General features: G+C 36.6%; 1 protein-coding gene across 5 annotated transcripts in view; it reads left to right on the plus strand.

Annotated features, from left to right (window-relative positions):
* pacs1a (phosphofurin acidic cluster sorting protein 1a) overlaps window positions 1-17,228 on the plus strand; it is a 40,972-nt gene extending 23,744 nt beyond the window's left edge. Inside the window, exons 2-24 of one of the 5 annotated variants that reach the window (XM_039693959.2) lie at window positions 3,331-3,418; window positions 3,516-3,605; window positions 3,806-3,931; window positions 5,113-5,257; window positions 5,412-5,503; window positions 6,654-6,746; window positions 7,200-7,259; window positions 7,722-7,882; window positions 8,187-8,280; window positions 9,266-9,349; window positions 9,480-9,592; window positions 10,252-10,402; window positions 12,663-12,767; window positions 12,872-12,978; window positions 13,172-13,326; window positions 13,448-13,558; window positions 13,676-13,790; window positions 13,869-13,911; window positions 14,210-14,255; window positions 14,647-14,791; window positions 14,912-15,144; window positions 15,336-15,455; window positions 16,150-17,228. In XM_039693959.2, coding sequence (XP_039549893.2) covers window positions 3,331-3,418; window positions 3,516-3,605; window positions 3,806-3,931; window positions 5,113-5,257; window positions 5,412-5,503; window positions 6,654-6,746; window positions 7,200-7,259; window positions 7,722-7,882; window positions 8,187-8,280; window positions 9,266-9,349; window positions 9,480-9,592; window positions 10,252-10,402; window positions 12,663-12,767; window positions 12,872-12,978; window positions 13,172-13,326; window positions 13,448-13,558; window positions 13,676-13,790; window positions 13,869-13,911; window positions 14,210-14,255; window positions 14,647-14,791; window positions 14,912-15,144; window positions 15,336-15,455; window positions 16,150-16,268 — 2,596 coding nt within the window. In that variant the 3' untranslated portion in view covers window positions 16,269-17,228. The remainder of the gene's footprint in view (window positions 1-3,330; window positions 3,419-3,515; window positions 3,606-3,805; window positions 3,932-5,112; window positions 5,258-5,411; window positions 5,504-6,653; window positions 6,747-7,199; window positions 7,260-7,721; window positions 7,883-8,186; window positions 8,281-9,265; window positions 9,350-9,479; window positions 9,593-10,251; window positions 10,403-12,662; window positions 12,768-12,871; window positions 12,979-13,171; window positions 13,327-13,447; window positions 13,559-13,675; window positions 13,791-13,868; window positions 13,912-14,209; window positions 14,256-14,646; window positions 14,792-14,911; window positions 15,145-15,335; window positions 15,456-16,149) is intronic. The other 4 variants (XM_089123427.1, XM_039693960.2, XM_039693961.2 and 1 more) reach the window with 4 other exon arrangements.
* Window positions 17,229-17,809: the final 581 nt, after the last annotated feature.

Raw genomic sequence — 17,809 nt, forward strand, 5'->3', positions numbered from 1 at the left:
TCAGACAAAATTTCTAACCGGCATGCACTGTTTCAAGTCAGCCGCCAATCGGTCTGCGCCATAGACAGAAAAAGAAATGGACACACAGCAACCCCATTGATTTCAACTGAGAAGACTGAAGCCTGATTATTGCACTTCCTTCCTGATGTCTAAGCGACTGCGCAGGATCAAACTGAGCTTGACGACAGTCTGACAATTGTAAATCTTCTAGTAGCTGTGCCAAGACAAATCTGAATCGCCTAATATCTCAAAAACGTTATTGAAATATTTTGTCCCGTTGCTTTTATGGACTCTCTATCTATGGGCTTCTCCTTTAAATTTTATGCCTCCATGTCCCCCCAATTGCCTCATAGACAGTAAAAGATTGCCTGCGAGCTTCTCCTGCTGTCTTTACGGTAATGTCTCTATTGTGCGACAGAAAGTCCCATGGTTATGATGTAATCTTTAGCCTATTTTTACAAAAACGGCTTCTACGGGGCCGTAACGTAAGATACAAAGTAATGGACCGTTTTATACATTGCCGTGTTTCTTTAGAAATAAATAATGGACAAATTAATTATTTGGACGCCTCAAATGTAAAGTTATTGGCTTTCAAATTGACGCCAAAATGAATGGTAGTCAATGGAATGCTAACAGCAGGTGAAGTTCTGCCACAATGGCGGCTCAACTTCCGGCTGATGGATTACACCCTTGGTCTGCGCAGAGCTGTCGAACACAAAGTCGAACACACCTATTTTTCATAAGGGATGTCTCATTCACATTAGCATTATCAGCTGAAGGCTCGCTTGATAGGCCAATCGGTATGTAATGACGCCACTTGTGAACTTGTCAGCACAGTCCCTCGGCAACTTCGTACTACTGACTGATCACCATTTTACAAAAGCATTAATAGTCTGGAGTGAAGCATACGTACAATTGGTACCGTAAGTGACAAAATTTTATGGAGTTATAGTATGCATCTTATTATTAAGTTATAGGCTAATGTTACCGGTAGCTGCCGCAATGTTTTACCTGGAGATTCAACCTGATAACAGAATATCTGGAAACAACACCTCCGGCCATTTGGTGGGGTCATTAACCCAGTTTGTAATTAAATAAGGGCAATCATACCCTATTGCAGTTAATTTTGCAATGTATCGTTGCCAGTCGGCAGGCGTCAATGCCTCGCATTAAGACATTTTTGTCATTCAAATACACGCAATGTTCGTTGTGTTTTCCCCACGCCGACTCCGCCCTCACCACGCCCCATCTAGGTGCCGACTGTATGTATGGAAATAAAGAGGAGGGGCTTTGAGATTATTTATGCAGGGAGTGGAATAAAAAAAAATGTCCATGAAGATGCAAAAAAAGTCCGATTGTAGAAGTAAGTGGCCAGCAGAGAAGGAAAGCAGAATTGGAGAGTTAAACTCTAAATAGATGATGTAGCATATTGTACCATTAGAATCTTGCAGATGATCGCTGAAATGTTTTTTCCAGTTCTCCCCTCCTTTTCCCAATTTCATTACCTCTGTGCTCTAGAGTTACACTCTAATGCACAGGGACAGACTTGTAAGTGAATTAGACCCGTTCAATATAGTTCACTTTGAAGAGCGGATTGGGCTCAAGCTCCTATTATGTATTAATGTCTTCTTGATGTTGCTTTTAGGTAATGCAAGGGCATTGACCATCATTTGTAGCTTAGAAATAAAAACAGATTGAAAATGAGGATATATAATTGTATTTTACACACATTTAGTCACTGGATTCAAATATACACAGCTCTGAAAAAAAATTAAGAGACCAATGCAAAATTTGCAGTTTTTCTAGACTTACTATTTATGGGTTTGTGTTTGAGGAAAGTTAACATTTTTGTTTTATTCTATACTGACAACATTAAAACATTAAAAGCATTGCCATTTAGTTCACTTATTTGCAGAAAAGGAAAACTGGTCAAAATAACAAAAAATGTAAACGCTGTGTTTTCAGACCTTGAATAATGCAAAGAAAGCATGTTTATATTAAATTTTAAACGCATGGTATATTTTTTTTAATTCAGGAAGAGTTTCAGAAATCAATATTTAGTGGAATAACCCTGATTTCCAATCTTAGCTTTTATGCGTCTTGGCATGCTCTCTATCGGTCTTTTACATTGCTATTGGGTGACTTTATGTGACTCCTGGCACAAAAATTCAAGCAGAATGGCTTTGTTTGATGCCTTGTGACATTGTGTCCTTCCTCTTGATCACATTCTAGAGGTTTTCACTGGGGTTCAGGTCTGGAGTTTGGGTTGGCAACTTGGCATTGGTATGTTCTTGTGTATATATATATGTTATATACTAATTTACATTATTTTATGGCTGTATTTTTAAATGATACTTTTATCTTAGTCTTCATATTGGTTTAGATAGACATCTATGTAATTCCTTACAATGTTATGACAGTGTTCTCCTGTCATTCTGTAAAAATACAACCTGACGAAGAAACTGAGTGCTGTTGCACTCTAAGATTTACTACCTGAGAGTTTAATATCACCAATGTAGTGCTTTTGACTTCAGGCCAAAAACATCTCAGCACACCTCGTGGAGACGTATCAGAGGACAACCCAGTTTTTGGGACTTTGCATTCCTTGTCAGTAAAAAAATAGAGCTTAATTCAGATTTCCTGTGTCACGTGGAGTGGAAAATGAACTTAGAAATGATTTAATTCCAGCATCCATTATAGCATCCCTTAAATCGCTAGCAGGATGTTGAATTTCAGTCATGTTTGTTTTCTGTACATGTATTTTATAGATTGATTGTTCATTTTTTTTTCTCACCCTCAATATTAATCCAAACATGTATATTGGTAGTTTTCTGTGAACTAAAGTATGTTAAGGAATCACTTCTTAATTGAGCATTTAAGCTCAAAAAGGGACAAAAAAGTGTATTTTTTTGAGTTAGACAAACAAAAGCACTATGGAAGAAGATCTGTGTGTAAACAAATAAATTCTCCTTTTGTGTTTCACAGAGAGAAAAAAAAGTAAAACATTAGTAAGTAGTCTACAAAACAGCCTACGGGTGTGGAACTCGAGTAAATATCATTCCCTTTAATTAAATGAGGAGGCACTTATCGATTTGTGATTGTGACTGAGAGTGACATATATTGAAAACCAACATGGCACTTCTCACTCACTGCACAAAAGGTCACAATTGTTGTGTAGAATTTTAGGTGAAATGCCAGCCAAAATTGCATCTGGGATTTAAGGCCAAAATGTCAACTCTGTATGGTCAGCTTGGGGACAGATTGTTCATTCTGCTGCCATAGCAACTTGTCCTCAGAACAACATGTGCATCTCTTATTTTTCTCTTGTAGACTTCTCAGTCTAACTCTTAAAAAATTGGTGATTTTGAAGGAGCTGGACAGGGATCTCACATCGGTGGTCATTGCAGTTAAACTTCAGGTAAAATTTTTTATTTATTTAATTTTTTTCTTTCTGGTTGGCACAAAAACTGCTTAATCAATGTTTAGCTAACTAATGATTGTAAATATCTCTTTAGGGCTCAAAACGCATTCTGCGGTCAAATGAAATCATGTTATCCTCTGCTGGCCTTACTGAGACGGATCTTCAGCTGACCTTCTCTCTACAGGTTAGCTGTGTTTGAGTGTATTTTGGATGAGATTAGTACTACATTGATATTTGCAAATTTAATATTATGGTATTATGGTTTTGTTTTGATGAAACTTATTGGAAGTCCTTTAGTGACTCTTCCCTTCTGTTTAAATGAATTGGATTCAACTAGATTAATGTTCATTCTTCAGTACTTTTTCCCTTCCATAATCGTTTCAGTACCCACACTTTTTGAAGAGAGATGCCAACAAGCTTCAGATTATGCTCCAGAGACGCAAGAGGTACAAGAATCGCACTATACTGGGCTACAAGACCCTCGCACTAGGACTGATAAATATGGCTGAGGTGAGGAACCACAAAACCCTACAAATCCAGTTTGGCCACATTTTTGTGTGATTTTAGATTCCTTGTTTGAAAGAAGTCTCACATTTAAGCACAGATGCTTAACTGCTTCTCAAAAATGCCATATAAGACATGGAAGCTGGTGTAGGAGGGTGAAGAGAATGACTTTCTGTGCTTCAGTCTCAGTACTGAAACTTCTCACAAATGCATCAAAATCCACGCAGGTCATTTTGTATCTGTAATTTAATTTAAATGCCAAGACATTTGCATTTGTACTATGATTCAGTACATGACTAATTTTTGAAAGGCATCCACGTCATTTCACATTATTTTTATCATCATTATTTATTTCATACTGAGAAGAAGTAAATATTTTAAAAAATCTCAAAATTAAACTAGAATAAAATGTTCTGTTATCTATGGAAGCTTGTTTCCGCCACTGAATTAAAAAAATTTTTTTTGACTTTTTTCCTCTCAATTGCAAGATATAAAGTTGCAATTCTGAGAAATCAAGCAGCAATTGCGAGATATAAGGTCAGAATTGTGAGAAATAGTCGCAATTGCGAGATAGTCAGAATTGTGAGAAAGTCGCAATTGCAAGATATAAAGCCGCAATTCTGAGAAATAAAGCTGAAATTGCGAGATATAAAGTCGCAATTCTGAGAAATAAAGTCGCAATTGCGAGATTTCTGAGAAATAAAGTAGCAATTGCAAGATATAAAGACGCAATTCTGAGAAATAAAGTCGCAATTGCGAGAAAAAGACAGAATTGAGTCTAATTGAGCATTTCTGATTCTATAACGCGCAATTGCGACTTTATATCAATCAATTCTGACTATATCTAGCAATTCTGACTTTATATCTCGCAATTCTGAGAAATAAGGTCAGAATTGTGAGATGTAATCTCGCAATTGTGAGGAAAAAAGTCAGAATTGTGAGATAAAAAGTCGCAATTACCTTTTTTATTTTTCATTCTGTGGCGAAAACAAGCTTCCATAGTTATCAGCACGAAAGCAGGTTACACAATATATTGATTATATTTTGCAAACATAAATACATTTGAGCATTGTAACTAATCTAACATTTTGTAGTTTATTTGCAGTGTAATCATTTAGCAGATTTGTTTTGTAGTTTGTTCCCTTGTCTTTAAAGCTACTCATGGCTTTTGTTCCCCCTGTCTGTAGGTGATGCAGCACCCTACAGAAGATGCTCAGATGTTGTGCTTGCACACGACGGTGAAGGACACACCGGTGCCCGTTGCTGAGATCAGGGTCTTTTCTCTCTCCAGTCAGCCCATCGACCCAGAGGGACCAAAGTCTAAGCTATCCGGTGAGTTGAACATCTTGATCTCTGTATTTAATATTGAACAAGCTAATGAGAAATTACAAAAATTCTTTTATTTTGAGAACACTTTCTGTAAGTTCTTTATCCAGGCGTGCTCTGGTTTAATCCCTCGCATCCCTTCTCGTTTTCTGCCTTTCAGATCGTTCACCAGACATTGATAATTACTCTGAGGAGGAGGAGGAAAGCTATTCGTCAGAGCAGGACGGCAGTGATGATCCTCTACAGGGGCAGGTCAGGCCTGTTAGATTGAACTGATTGATTTTGATGTTCAGCCATCTTGATTATTTCCAGTTTAGTGAATTATGTCTGTCCTCAGAGACTGAACTGAATCTGCTGAAGTCAGATCACAGATCACTGGTCTTTGTATAAACAAAAAAAGAATATTTTTTGAAGACCCTCTAGCAAAAGAGAGGAAACGTGGGAAGCAAAATTGGAAGATAGTATAGTAGATAAGTAGTAGTTTCAGTAGATAATGTAGTTTCAAACCTGTATGACTATGAAACTGAAAAAAAGAAGGTTTGAAAAATGGTCAAGAAGCTCTTTTCCATATAACCCATACCAGTTGGTGATTACTTTATATATATCATCATCTTACATTGATTTCATACAGTTGATTGGTGACGAACATGCAGGGCAACAACTTGCTGCATAATGTAGCCCTGAGAATGCAGTTAGAATGCCCCTTAAAATTCAAGATATTAGGCCTAAAATGCACCTGTATGAGTTTGTCTCATATTTAAATTAAATCATATGATATTATTATTATTGTTATTAAGCAAAATCACATGAGTGCTGTTTTTGTCCCAAATAGCACAAGTGTAAATGTGATATTAATTTTATACAACAGTTCAATAAATTAGAAGGTAATATTGTGTTATATTTTTGACACTATTTTCTATTTTTGAAAAGTTTTGCCAACAAACATATTACTTACAAAGCCAGCGCATAACTGTTGTCCATCTCCTAACAACACGGTGTTTCTGAATGAATCTGCTTTTTGAGCGAACTGAATCAATGAATGATTCAATGACTTATTCATATAGACATTTACTGCCACCTACTGGCAGTTTAAGTTTCTCATTTAGATTGTAAAAAAAAATATTTTCATATTTTGGCAATAGTATGTAGCCTAAAAGTTGAATAAATTCTATATTGAATCAAATAAAATATTTCTTTCTAAAGCTACTCTAATGTCTAATTGATGCTTTTCTCATTTACCACAATAATGACTTTAAATTATTAATATTTATATGTATTAATTGGCACATAATGTAATTAAGAAAAAAAAAGTTTTATCATTTGACAGTCCAAAAAAAGTTACTATGAATTGTTATTGTATTCAAATAACGTTTTAAAGCTTGATTTGTCCCTTTATGGGTAGTACCTCTATGATGACGAGGATGAACTGAGGAAAAAGAAACCTCGTCGTAAACTCCCCTCCACAGCCTCCATCACCAGAGCTAACGTAAGTGACGTAAGTGATCTGTCCAGAATTATAAAACAGACCTTAGAGAACCTCAGCTTTCTCTGTCTCCATGTTGACCTCAGGCTTTGTCGAGCTGAACGACTGCACATTTCTCCCTGGGGGCAACTGTTCTTTAGATGTAGCCGTGATTGCAATAGGAGCTGCTGCAATTCTTCCAATCACATGGAAACTCTTGGGATGGGGCTTCTGAGCACATTAACGTTAAATCTGCTTCCTCCTCTCAGATGCTTTCAGAAGTCTGTTTTGTGTTCCTGTTTGCTTCATCTTCTAGCTGACAAGCCTTCGCCAGCACTCTGTGCTTGTTGTGGCAGCTTTTCCCCCTTCTCTGCTTGCTGCAATTTTTGTTCCCTACTGTTGCTCAACCAGATACGTGGTTAATTTGCTATTGTTGCTTATGACTCCCCTGCTTTCTGTCTAATAAGGTGTTTGTTTTAAATCCAGCAACCCAACATCAAACAGAAGCTTATGGCATTGGTGAAATGGTTCAAAGTGTCTGATGAGGTAATTGCATCTTGTCTCTAAATTCACACGCTCTCTTGGTGAAGGTCTGTTCGCTTCTTTTTCCCACCAGGTTTTCTTTAAGAAATGTATTTGGTCATTTAGAACAGTACAAATCTTCATTAATGAGCAGTTCGGTGTGCATCTATACAAAAATTCTGTCAGATACAAATAAGCTGGTAATTTATTTTAACGTAATGGCTAATAATCAATTTTTTTTTATAAATCATTTAAAAAAAGTGAAAAAAATTGTTATTAGTGTTTTAAAGAGTACCATTTAAGTGGATCAGATGATGAGAAAGGAATTCTAAAGTGAAAAAATATGGTACTTGAGCAAACCCAATAAATATCCTATATCAGCTGATTAAATAAATAAATAAATCGAAAGTATCGGCAGATAACCGACATTGTACCTATTTATCGCTCATCTCTATCAGTAATCGATGGGTAATATTATGAATGTAGGTGGGATTCGGTTTGGATCATGTGTCCCAAGAGCAGATCCGGGATGTGGAAGAGGACCTGGATGAGCTCTATGACAGTCTTGAAATGTACAACCCCAGCGACAGCGGCCCAGACATGGAGGAGACGGACAGTATTATCAGCACCCCCAAACCCAAACTCCGGTACATCATTCACTAGCTAATATTTACTATTATGGCACCCACTTTCAGATATTGTTTTAGTAATTTTGCTTTGCATTAGATGGATTTGATTATACAATAGAGATGTAGTGTTGTTGTTGCAAAAGATTCTGGTATATATTTTATATGAGAAGCATGTACACACAGCATTTTCCACTCTCAAATGTAGACATACACTGACAAAAAACAGAGCTTTTTCAGCCAAATACTGAGTGGGCAAACTGCCTACATCTTGGCTTTCTTATTCTGACCCTGGATTTTTTTTGTGTGTGTTTGTGTATTTTAGGCCATTTTTTGAAGGCATGTCACAGTCCAGCTCTCAGACGGAGTTTGGTAGCTTGAATAGTAGGTGCAGCCGCAGCAAAGACAAGCTGAGTCCTGTGAGTGTCTTTCAGAGAGAGAGAGAGAGAGAGACCTTATTTTAGCACTGCGTTTGAACTTTGCTTTGCCTTATTATGGTGCTTGCCCACTACAGCGACAAAACTCCGCTTAGTGCCGCTTATAATGCCTCTGCTATGGGGGATGTCCGTAGCAAGTGTGTTTAACCTGTTTTTTTTATCAACTGGGGCAATATAATAATTAGAGATTCATGGGATTACATTTGGTTATAGGCAAGCTTTGATTCCAAATGCCCCAAGTAGAGATATCCTGCCAATTTTGTAAATGCCAGTATAATTGCAATGAAAGCTTTCAAACTGCAATATTTAACATATACTGTATGTAACAACTACAAAGTGTACAATGTGTAAAAAACATCCTGCATAAACTCAACCTACATATTTTTAAACACTCAAGAAAGATGTTACTGCCTGAACCACACGGCAATTGACTGCTGCCCGCATTGTTCCCTTGATATTTGCATAAAACCTTTTGACAGTCACCCCTACTCTCAACGCTTTCTCCTGTCCGCTTTCAATCCCACAATGCACCGCGTGAGCGTGAAGCTCAACTTCCATAGGAATGAATTGAAAACGCTCTGCTCCGCTTGCTCCTCGACAGTGGGCACGCACCATTACTGCTTTAGTGCTTTTTCTTGTGTGTGTGTGTATGTATATGTGTAAACAATTTATATATAACTATTTGGACTTTTAAGCCAGCTATTGTGGCAATTACTTTTAACCAACTGACTCAGGTCACATTAACTATATGAATGTGTCCGAATACTTTTTATCTTTTTTTTTTTTTTTAACATGTTTTCCTTTTGTGATATATTTAGCTGTTCTTTTTTTCAATATACTGTACATGCCATTTGCTTGAATTTGTTGTCTAGTGTAATGACATTCATACAGTTTTAACTATCTATATACATTTTGGGGCCACTGTATGTCTCATTTCTCTTTCCCATCCCCATTCTTTCTCCTGAAGAGGAGTGAGCAGACTATATCTGGTAAAATCCAACGTTCCCCCAGTGCGCAGCTGGATGAGGCTTTCTCAGAAATGGACACGCTGGTGAGCCTGATTGCACCTCTTTATGTGTCCCCTTCTCACTTTACTACCCCTCACATTCAGTTTGTTGTGAATCCACTTTTGTTCTTTGTGAGCCTGTGAACTAGTATTTATTGAGAAGGTTATGGTATAGGAACTCAATGAAGTGGAGGTGATAGCAGACGGGACCCCTAGCATCACTTTATCAGTGGCGGAGAGGCCTCGGACCCCACAGAGGAGCAATAGCACTAACATGCCATCTCCTAGGTTGGTATTTCACATTAAACCTGTTTTTAAAGTGATGGTCCACCCAAAAATGAAAAAGTTGATAATCAAACAGAATCGGTTCCCTTTGACTTTCTATTGTATTATTTTTTTTTTGTCGAAAAGGAACCAAAACTGTTCAGTTACCATCATTCTTCAAAATAGCTTTTTTTTCAAAGAAGAAAGAAATTCAAATAGGGTTGGAATAAGACAATGGAATTTAAATGAAAATTTTTATTTTTTGTGTGGACTGTCCCTTTAAGATGTTCGCTATGAAGTATCAAATGATAGAAATGTGTCAGCCAATTTTCTTTTTTTCTATACTACAGTAATTTGTAATAAGTTATGTAATCTTTTGGTTTTATTCCATCAACTTCCAACCAAAAAAAAGAAAATAAAAATTTGAGATGGAGTACCTTATATAAAATAATATATAAACAATTACTGACCTTAATATATAAACAAGTACTGGCCTTTCTTGCTAAATAACTGCATTGTTAAATGTACTGTTATGACATGATATAAAATGACTCATTGTGGGTAATACTGCCCACTTTTAATGTATTCTATGCACAAACTATGTACGTCGGTCCTTGTGTATTTAGACTTTTGTGCATATATTGAGAAAAAAAATGGAGTGGATAGTAAATAAATAAAAGCAGCTGTGACATTATCTCCAGGCTGGATGGCAATCATACGCCTAAACAGCGGCGAGGGACCCCTATGAAAGAGAGACAGCTGTCCAAACCTCTCAGCGAACGCACCAACAGCTCAGACAGTGAGAGATCACCCGAGCTCAGCCTCACCCCTCAGGTAACCACACACACACAAACACACAGCACTTAGGTCTTAGGCAAAAACGCCTGCCCTGCTTTTCTTAAGTTGCTCTGACTGAAGTTCAGCAGAATCAATAAACCCCCAAGGACTATTTGCTCAGGAAATTGTGTGTATGTGTGGATGTGAGAGGGCAAAACAGAGAATATGGTGATGCATTTGGGATGTGCATGAGGATTAGTGAGAGGGGGAAGTGGGTGTTGCTTGAGGAGAGCCAGCGAGAGAGAGAGAGAGAGAGAGTGGGCGATAATTCTCCTTATGTAACTCTGTACACATGATTCAACACCTAGTTCATATGGCGGTTCACTTTTGTGCAGAGGTGTCAAAACATACTCAAAGGCCATTGTGATGAAGTGCCATTTTTAATTCTCCCTGCATGATACATTCCACTTAAACATGTATTTTTGCTGCCGACTATTCCTGCTGCTTTTATCAAATGTTTGTGAGACAGCATGCGGTTGGTGAGACCGAAATAGCTGTTTCTGAGTCACACACACAATACGAGAGCTCTTAAAGGTGAAGTGCTTATTTTTTCGATGTAATTTTTCGATTCTAGTTTAATGTCCAAAGATGATTGTAAGCATGCTATTCCTAAATTTCTTTTCTTAAATGTGTAAGTTCAGCATGTCAACTGATTTAGTCAACTGATTTAGCCAGCGCCAAGGCACATAAATCGGGGGTGCATATATTTCTGAGGAGGTTACTGTATGGATTGGGTGCATTCATTTCACACATTTGTGATTGCTTTTGAATGCGTGCTCACTTTTCACTTTTGCAAATTTGCCCATGTTCAGTGGGGAGGGGAGGGAGTGGGTGTTACAGTTACTAGTTTGGCTCCAGACCTGTACTGTCTGTTTGATAAACAGTGGAAGACACAAGCTGTTGGGTGTGTTTTTGTGCTGGCACAAGATGTTAGTATATCTGGCCCTATGAATGTTATTTCTAACGGTAGTATTTATCTGATACAAAAACAATCTCCGGATCTCAATTAGAATAACTTGAACAGTTAAATAAATTTCACAAACATTTCTTCTGAACAGTAGTTTCACACGTTTTATTTGATTCAAAAGTAACAGTAATATTGTGAAATATTATTACAATTTAAAGCAAGTGTTTTCTATTTTAATCTATTGTAAAATGTAATTTATTCTTGTAAAGGCAAAACTGAATTTTCAGCATCATTACTCCAGTCTTCAGTGTCACATGATCCTTCAGAAATCATTCTAATATGCTAATTTACTGCTCAAGAAACATTTCTTCTGCTGCATAATATTTTTGTGGAATCCACAATTCCATTTGATTCTTTGATGAATAGAATGTTAAAAAGAACAGCGTTTATCTGAAATAGAAAGTATTCTAAACAATGTGAAAGTATTTACTGTCATTTGATAAATTTAAAGGGATACTCCACTTTTTTTTTTGGAAATAGGCTCATTTTACAACTCCCCCAGAGTTAAACAGTTGAGTTTTACCGTTTTCAAATCCATTCAGCCGATTTTTTTTATATTTAGAAGAATATCAGTAACCAGACAGTTTCTGGTCTCATTTACTTCCATAGTAGGAAAAAAAAAATACTATGGAAGTCAATGAGACCAGAATCAGTCTGATTACTGATATTCTGCTAAATTTAAAAAAAAATTGGCTGAATATATTCGAAAACGGTAAAACTCAACTGTTTAACTCTGGGGGAGTGGTAAAATGAGCCTATTTCCAAAAAAAAAAAAGTGGAGTATTCCTTTAATGCTTACTTGCTGAATTAAAGAATTCATTTCTTACAAAAAGTGACCCCAAAATTTTTAACAGTAGAGTTTACATTGAATCAAACTAATAAAATAAGTAAATCCAGGCAAAAACTATGATAATTAGCAGTAAAATATGCCTTTTAAATATAATTAAAATATGATTATATTAACCAATGATTATATAAGTTTAGATAATGATTATATAAACCAACAATGAACCAAATGAGTCAACGAATTGTTTATTTGCGTTTATCTACTAGTCAAAAGAACAAATTCAATGAAACAAAATCAAACTTTCCAATGCTTATTTCCTCGCTTGGATGTAGAGCTGACATTATGTTTTAATCTTTAAAAGCTACATCAATAAAGCAGATTAGCAGCTGTCACTCTTCTGTGAAGGGAGTTAAGTTAGTAGCGTTACTATGATGTTAGAGATTTTACACTGACCTTAAAATGCTAGTCTGAGAAAATGTTTTCAGTCACACTTCTCTTTGCAGATGCCGAGGAAGATAGTATATGACCAGCTCAACCAGATTCTGCTGTCTGACAGTACCCTTCCTGACAGCCTTATCTTGGTGAATGGCAGCGATTGGCAAGGACACGTAAATATCATTCCACTTCACTTCCTGTGTGCCTGTGTGTCTCAGTACATATTGATGTTTTTATTCATTTTGATATAGAGAAATATATCTTTATGTGTCTGCAGTATGTGGCTGAGTTGCTGCAGGCTCAAAAGCTGCCGGTGGTCTGCACCTGCTCAGGATCAGAAATCCAGGCCGTCCTTTCCGCCCTGCTCACACGCATACAGAAATTGTGAGTGTAACTGTGGTGGAGTCAGTGAGAATAAACACAAATGTGAAACGACCATGGTTTGTAGTGATGCCTGGCTGTCGGATCTCATGATGTTAATATTAATGGTTGTCAATATGAATCTCATAGATTTTAGCATTCTAACAGTTCCTGTGTCTGCAGTGTGGTGCATATTGTTCCTTCTTTATTCTCACAGCTGCAACTGTAACTCCATCATGCCCAAACCAGTTAAGGTTGTGGCGGTTGGAGGTCAAAGCTATTTAGGAGCCGTCTTGAGATTCTTTGTCTCTCAGCTCGCCAACAAGATGTCTGACTGGCTCAGCCACATGAAGTTCCTTGTGGTGCCTTTAGGTGCATAAAGATAACCTCTAACAACACAATGATATTTCACATAAAGCCTGAACTTTTTTTAACTTCCAGTTGGGTTTTTTGGAAAGCTTTTGCAGTTTTTATCACGTGTGTTTCTCAACAGGCTCTCACCCTGTGGCCAAACACCTGGGCTCTCTGGACAATCGCTACAGTTCTTCCTTCCTGGACGGCTCATGGAGAGAGTTTTTCAGTCGCCCAGAGCCTCCCCAGACTGGTAAGTAATGCATTTGTTTAACCCCAGTACGGTTATTTATTTTTCACTTTTCTGTGCCCATTGAGATGTATTTTATATTGACGATTGTCCATAGGATTTGTTCTTGTATCTCTTCAGCTTCTTCCTCTGCTGACTTGGATGTGACTGGACGAATTTTACAGTACATTAACGGATCTGTAGTTACTCATCAGCTCCCCATTGCTGAGGCCATGCTGACCTGCAAACAAAAGATGTAAGATGATTTCTATCACCTCATCATTTCAAATATTTTATATTATATTTTAACTTATTGTGTTTTTTACTATTCTAGGCAAGATGAAGATTCCTACCAAAATTTTGTTCCTTTTGTGGGTGTGAGTACATTTTTAGTTAATGTAAGCCTAGCATTTAAAAGTTTGTGGTAGGTACATTTTTAAAAAAAAAAGAAGTCTCACCAAGGTCTCAGAATTCTTTGATTTATAGAAAGTTTAAAAGAGCAAAATGTACTTTTGTAACATTCTAAATGTATTTACTGTTACTTTTGATCAATTTAAATACTAATGAGAATTGTAATTAAAGGATCTTAATCTTCAATTAACTTTGAAAATAGCATTATATGACCCCTTTAACACTAGTGTTTTAATTTTCAATGATCCTTTTTTCTTGCAACAGTTGGTTAAGGTAGAGCGATTGGTAGAGCGCAGCCCAGGATCTTCAGGTTTGTCTTTCTTTTTTGTTTTGCATCCTTTTATAAAAAATCACCTGTAATATTGTATTAACATTAGAGTTGGGAACAAAGAACCAGACAGTGCAACCAGATGTGGTTTGATTCCTCAACAAGTTACTCTTATTATGAGCTGGTTTAGTTTTTAGCGAATCAAAAATGGAACCAATGTGGTCCGACTTACCACTAAAGTTAAAGATGCACATTTTAGTATGCAATAGTATTGAAACATTTTTGTTGTTTAATGTTCTTTATTAGACTGGCCAATTATTAATAACAGCAAGCATTTATATTTCTTTTCGAAATGATCTTGTCACTTTGCAATGAAATTGCATTTTACTATTATTGCAGTTTTTCCCCCAAATGTTTATTTGACTCATTGTAGTTGGAGATTGTGAAGAAGGTTTAGCTTTGAGCTTGGCAGTTCCCTCGACGTCTCCACCTGCTCACGTATCTCCCACTGGGATGATGAAAGATTCTGCAACACCTCCTCCATCACCCTCACTAAGCGGTGGACTTGCTGCGCTAGGGTTTGTGTACAATATTGTTCAGAAATCTGCACCGCTTTGCTGTTTCTCACAATTCTATGGCTTACCTCTGTTAAAAAATGCTAGCCTGGTAAATATGGTCAAACTGATTCTGTTATCTAGGAGCCCCAACATGTCTCATGGCGTGGATGCGATTGGGCTTCAGGTGGATTACTGGGTGTCTGCCGGGCTTGAGAGACGCAAAGACGGAGAGCAGAGAGACAGTAAGAAGACTTTGAGGTGTGCGTTCAGATCCTTGCAGGTTAGCCGACTGCCCGGTTTCGGCAACATTGAGCTCCAGACTGGCTCTAACACCATGTCCATGACTGTGGTGACCAAGGAGAAGAACAAGAAAGGTGAGACTATTCACTGAATATGCACAGAAAATGCACATTTGTCTTTTTGCTAAAGATCCCTTTGTTTTCATGACTCTATACAGTGTTTTCATTTTCTTTTTTTCTTTTTTTGCAGTGCTACTATTGTTGATAGTCACCATATTTATCCATATCCACACATAACTATATTTACTAATTTCGCCTCTCTTCAGTTCCAACCATCTTCCTAGGGAAGAAGCCAAAGGAGAGAGACACAGAGTCAAAGAGTCAGATCATTGAAGGCATCACCAGACTCATCTGCTCTGCCAAGAATCAACAAACCAGTCTAAGAGGTACAACAGGACACAAAATGAATGAGCCTGTTAACTTTTGTAATAACCCAGAAAAAATTGGTCAAAAATAGTGGCTGTAAGACGGCATAAATCTGTACAAATATGTAACACAGAACAGATAATGTCAATGATGTCCGTTCAACTTTTATAGAATTTTACATTGATACAGATGTAAGTCAATTAAACCGCAAAAGGTCTTGGTTAACAACACAATCCAACGCGTTTTTTGAAGTCAAAAGTACTTTAAACCGCTGTCCAAACGAACTCTCACCACAGAGGATAACACATAAATCAATACAGTGGTAAGTTTATTGGAAAAAACCATTGTGATATGTCCACTAACCTGAACATTAATGTCTATGATGCTTATGGTTTGCATTTTCCTAATTGAATATTCTGCATATTATCATATTTCATATAATTGAGAAGTTAATTAAAAAATGTGCATTTATGAACTTTAGAATTTTTGGGGGGTATTTGTTGTCTACACGATCAATGTCACACATTTGCTTATTTTAACAGTGACCTATAATAATGCAGAATCTTAAATATTTCATATTAATTTTGTCATAAGCTGTCTTTTGTTTTAAATGTCAAAATTCAGGTTTACATTAGCTTTTAAATGTCTCAGACAGTTGCACCCTCTGTATGTTAACGCACTTTACTCACGAGATGGACGTGTTTAATGTTTCAGTGTCTGTAGATGGGATGGAGTGGAATGATGTGAAGTTCTTCCAGCTGGCATCTCAGTGGCCCACTCATGTGAAGTACATTCCTGTGGGGCTGTTTGGGTACAACAAACCATCTTCTTAGTGACCTCTGGCTTGGGAAATAACATGGTAAAGTTTACTGACCCTGCTTGTTTTAGCCTTCAGTTGGAATTGAGGGCTAATAGTTCATGAGTGGTCCGGCTTCCTGTACACGAGAGATACCTGAGCCGTAGTGGGAGCTCGCTGATCAGTGGGTTTATTTGATCTTGTTTTGACCTATAGAGGGCCAGAGCAGACCGAAAAAGGCTTGAGGATGGGCCATCAGTGGGTTGAGATATTATTTATGAACCTTTTCTAACAGTGTTTTGTCTGCTGTGCGATTCATGACGCAATAATATCCTAATATTGTATTAATTTAAATGGTACTTGATGTTAGTAAATTTAAAGTCCTCAACCTTTGTACAACTTTAATGTGATTAGTGCTAATTCACCTGACTGAATCTGACATCCAAAGCTTCTCAACCTTTAAGATACTTTATTTAAGGATACTTTTGTCTATGTATGAAATATTCTACTGTATAAAATATATATTTGCTGCTTATGTAATTTGATCTATATGTATGTAGTAATCAAAGCATGTACAGTATGTATATGTGCTTACATCAGGGTTTGTCTAAGCTGCTATGGGCACCTAATCCATTCCACTGTGGTTTCTGAGTTGAACTACTTTGTTGCTATTAATTTATTAATCTGCTACCATTACTAAAGGTGATCACTGGCATTTGGGATTATTTGTGATAAGTAATAATAAGGCTATTCATAATATGGTTTATTTTGTACATTCCAAGTGACATGAGACCATGTTTGAAAATTGTGAACCATTATTGCCTTTCTAAATCTGTTAGTTTGCATGATGCAGTATATTGATCAGTATGATTGCCGTACACATTTGGTTATTTTGATAACACACTCTACATGTGAAAAGTCAGTATTGTATATTTTGGTCTATAAAGCTTGGTATTTTAAAATTTGCAAAGAAGTAATAAATCTATTGTAACTGCAATCTCTCTGTTTGAGTTTACTTTCAGTTTGAATGCTGAAAATGTTGTGTTGTCTGTAAGAAGGTTCAACTAAAGTTCATCGTTTAAAAAGTGTAATATACATTCTTTACAAATTGTAGTCAGTTAGTAGTTAGTAATGTAAATTAGAGTACTTATTTTAGGTTATGTATTGTGACTAGTTTTTAGATCACATTGATTTGAATAGGTTCATCTTGTACCCCAGTGAAAATTAAAATACAAAGAGAAACAAGATCTATTCTGTTCTTTGGTATCAACAACATGTACATTACGTCCGGGTTTCCCAGACTGGAGTTCATGATGAACATGATGAATATTTCAAATGTAATCTATTTGCAAGTAAATAATTTTTAGATTCTGACATTCTGATTTTCAACGTTAAATCAGCTAATTAGAATGATATCTGAAGGATCATGTGACACTGAAAACTGTAATGATGCTGAAAATTTTGCATTGACAACACAGGACTATATATTTTTGGTTTAATTCAATATTTCTGAATATTACTGTATTTTTTTACCAAAACAAAAAATCTTACCTCCCCCAAACTTATGAAATATAGTGT

Source organism: Pimephales promelas, chromosome 19, assembly GCF_988280905.1.
Source record: "Pimephales promelas chromosome 19, fPimPro1.hap1.1, whole genome shotgun sequence".
Taxonomy (NCBI): Eukaryota; Metazoa; Chordata; class Actinopteri; order Cypriniformes; family Leuciscidae; genus Pimephales; species Pimephales promelas.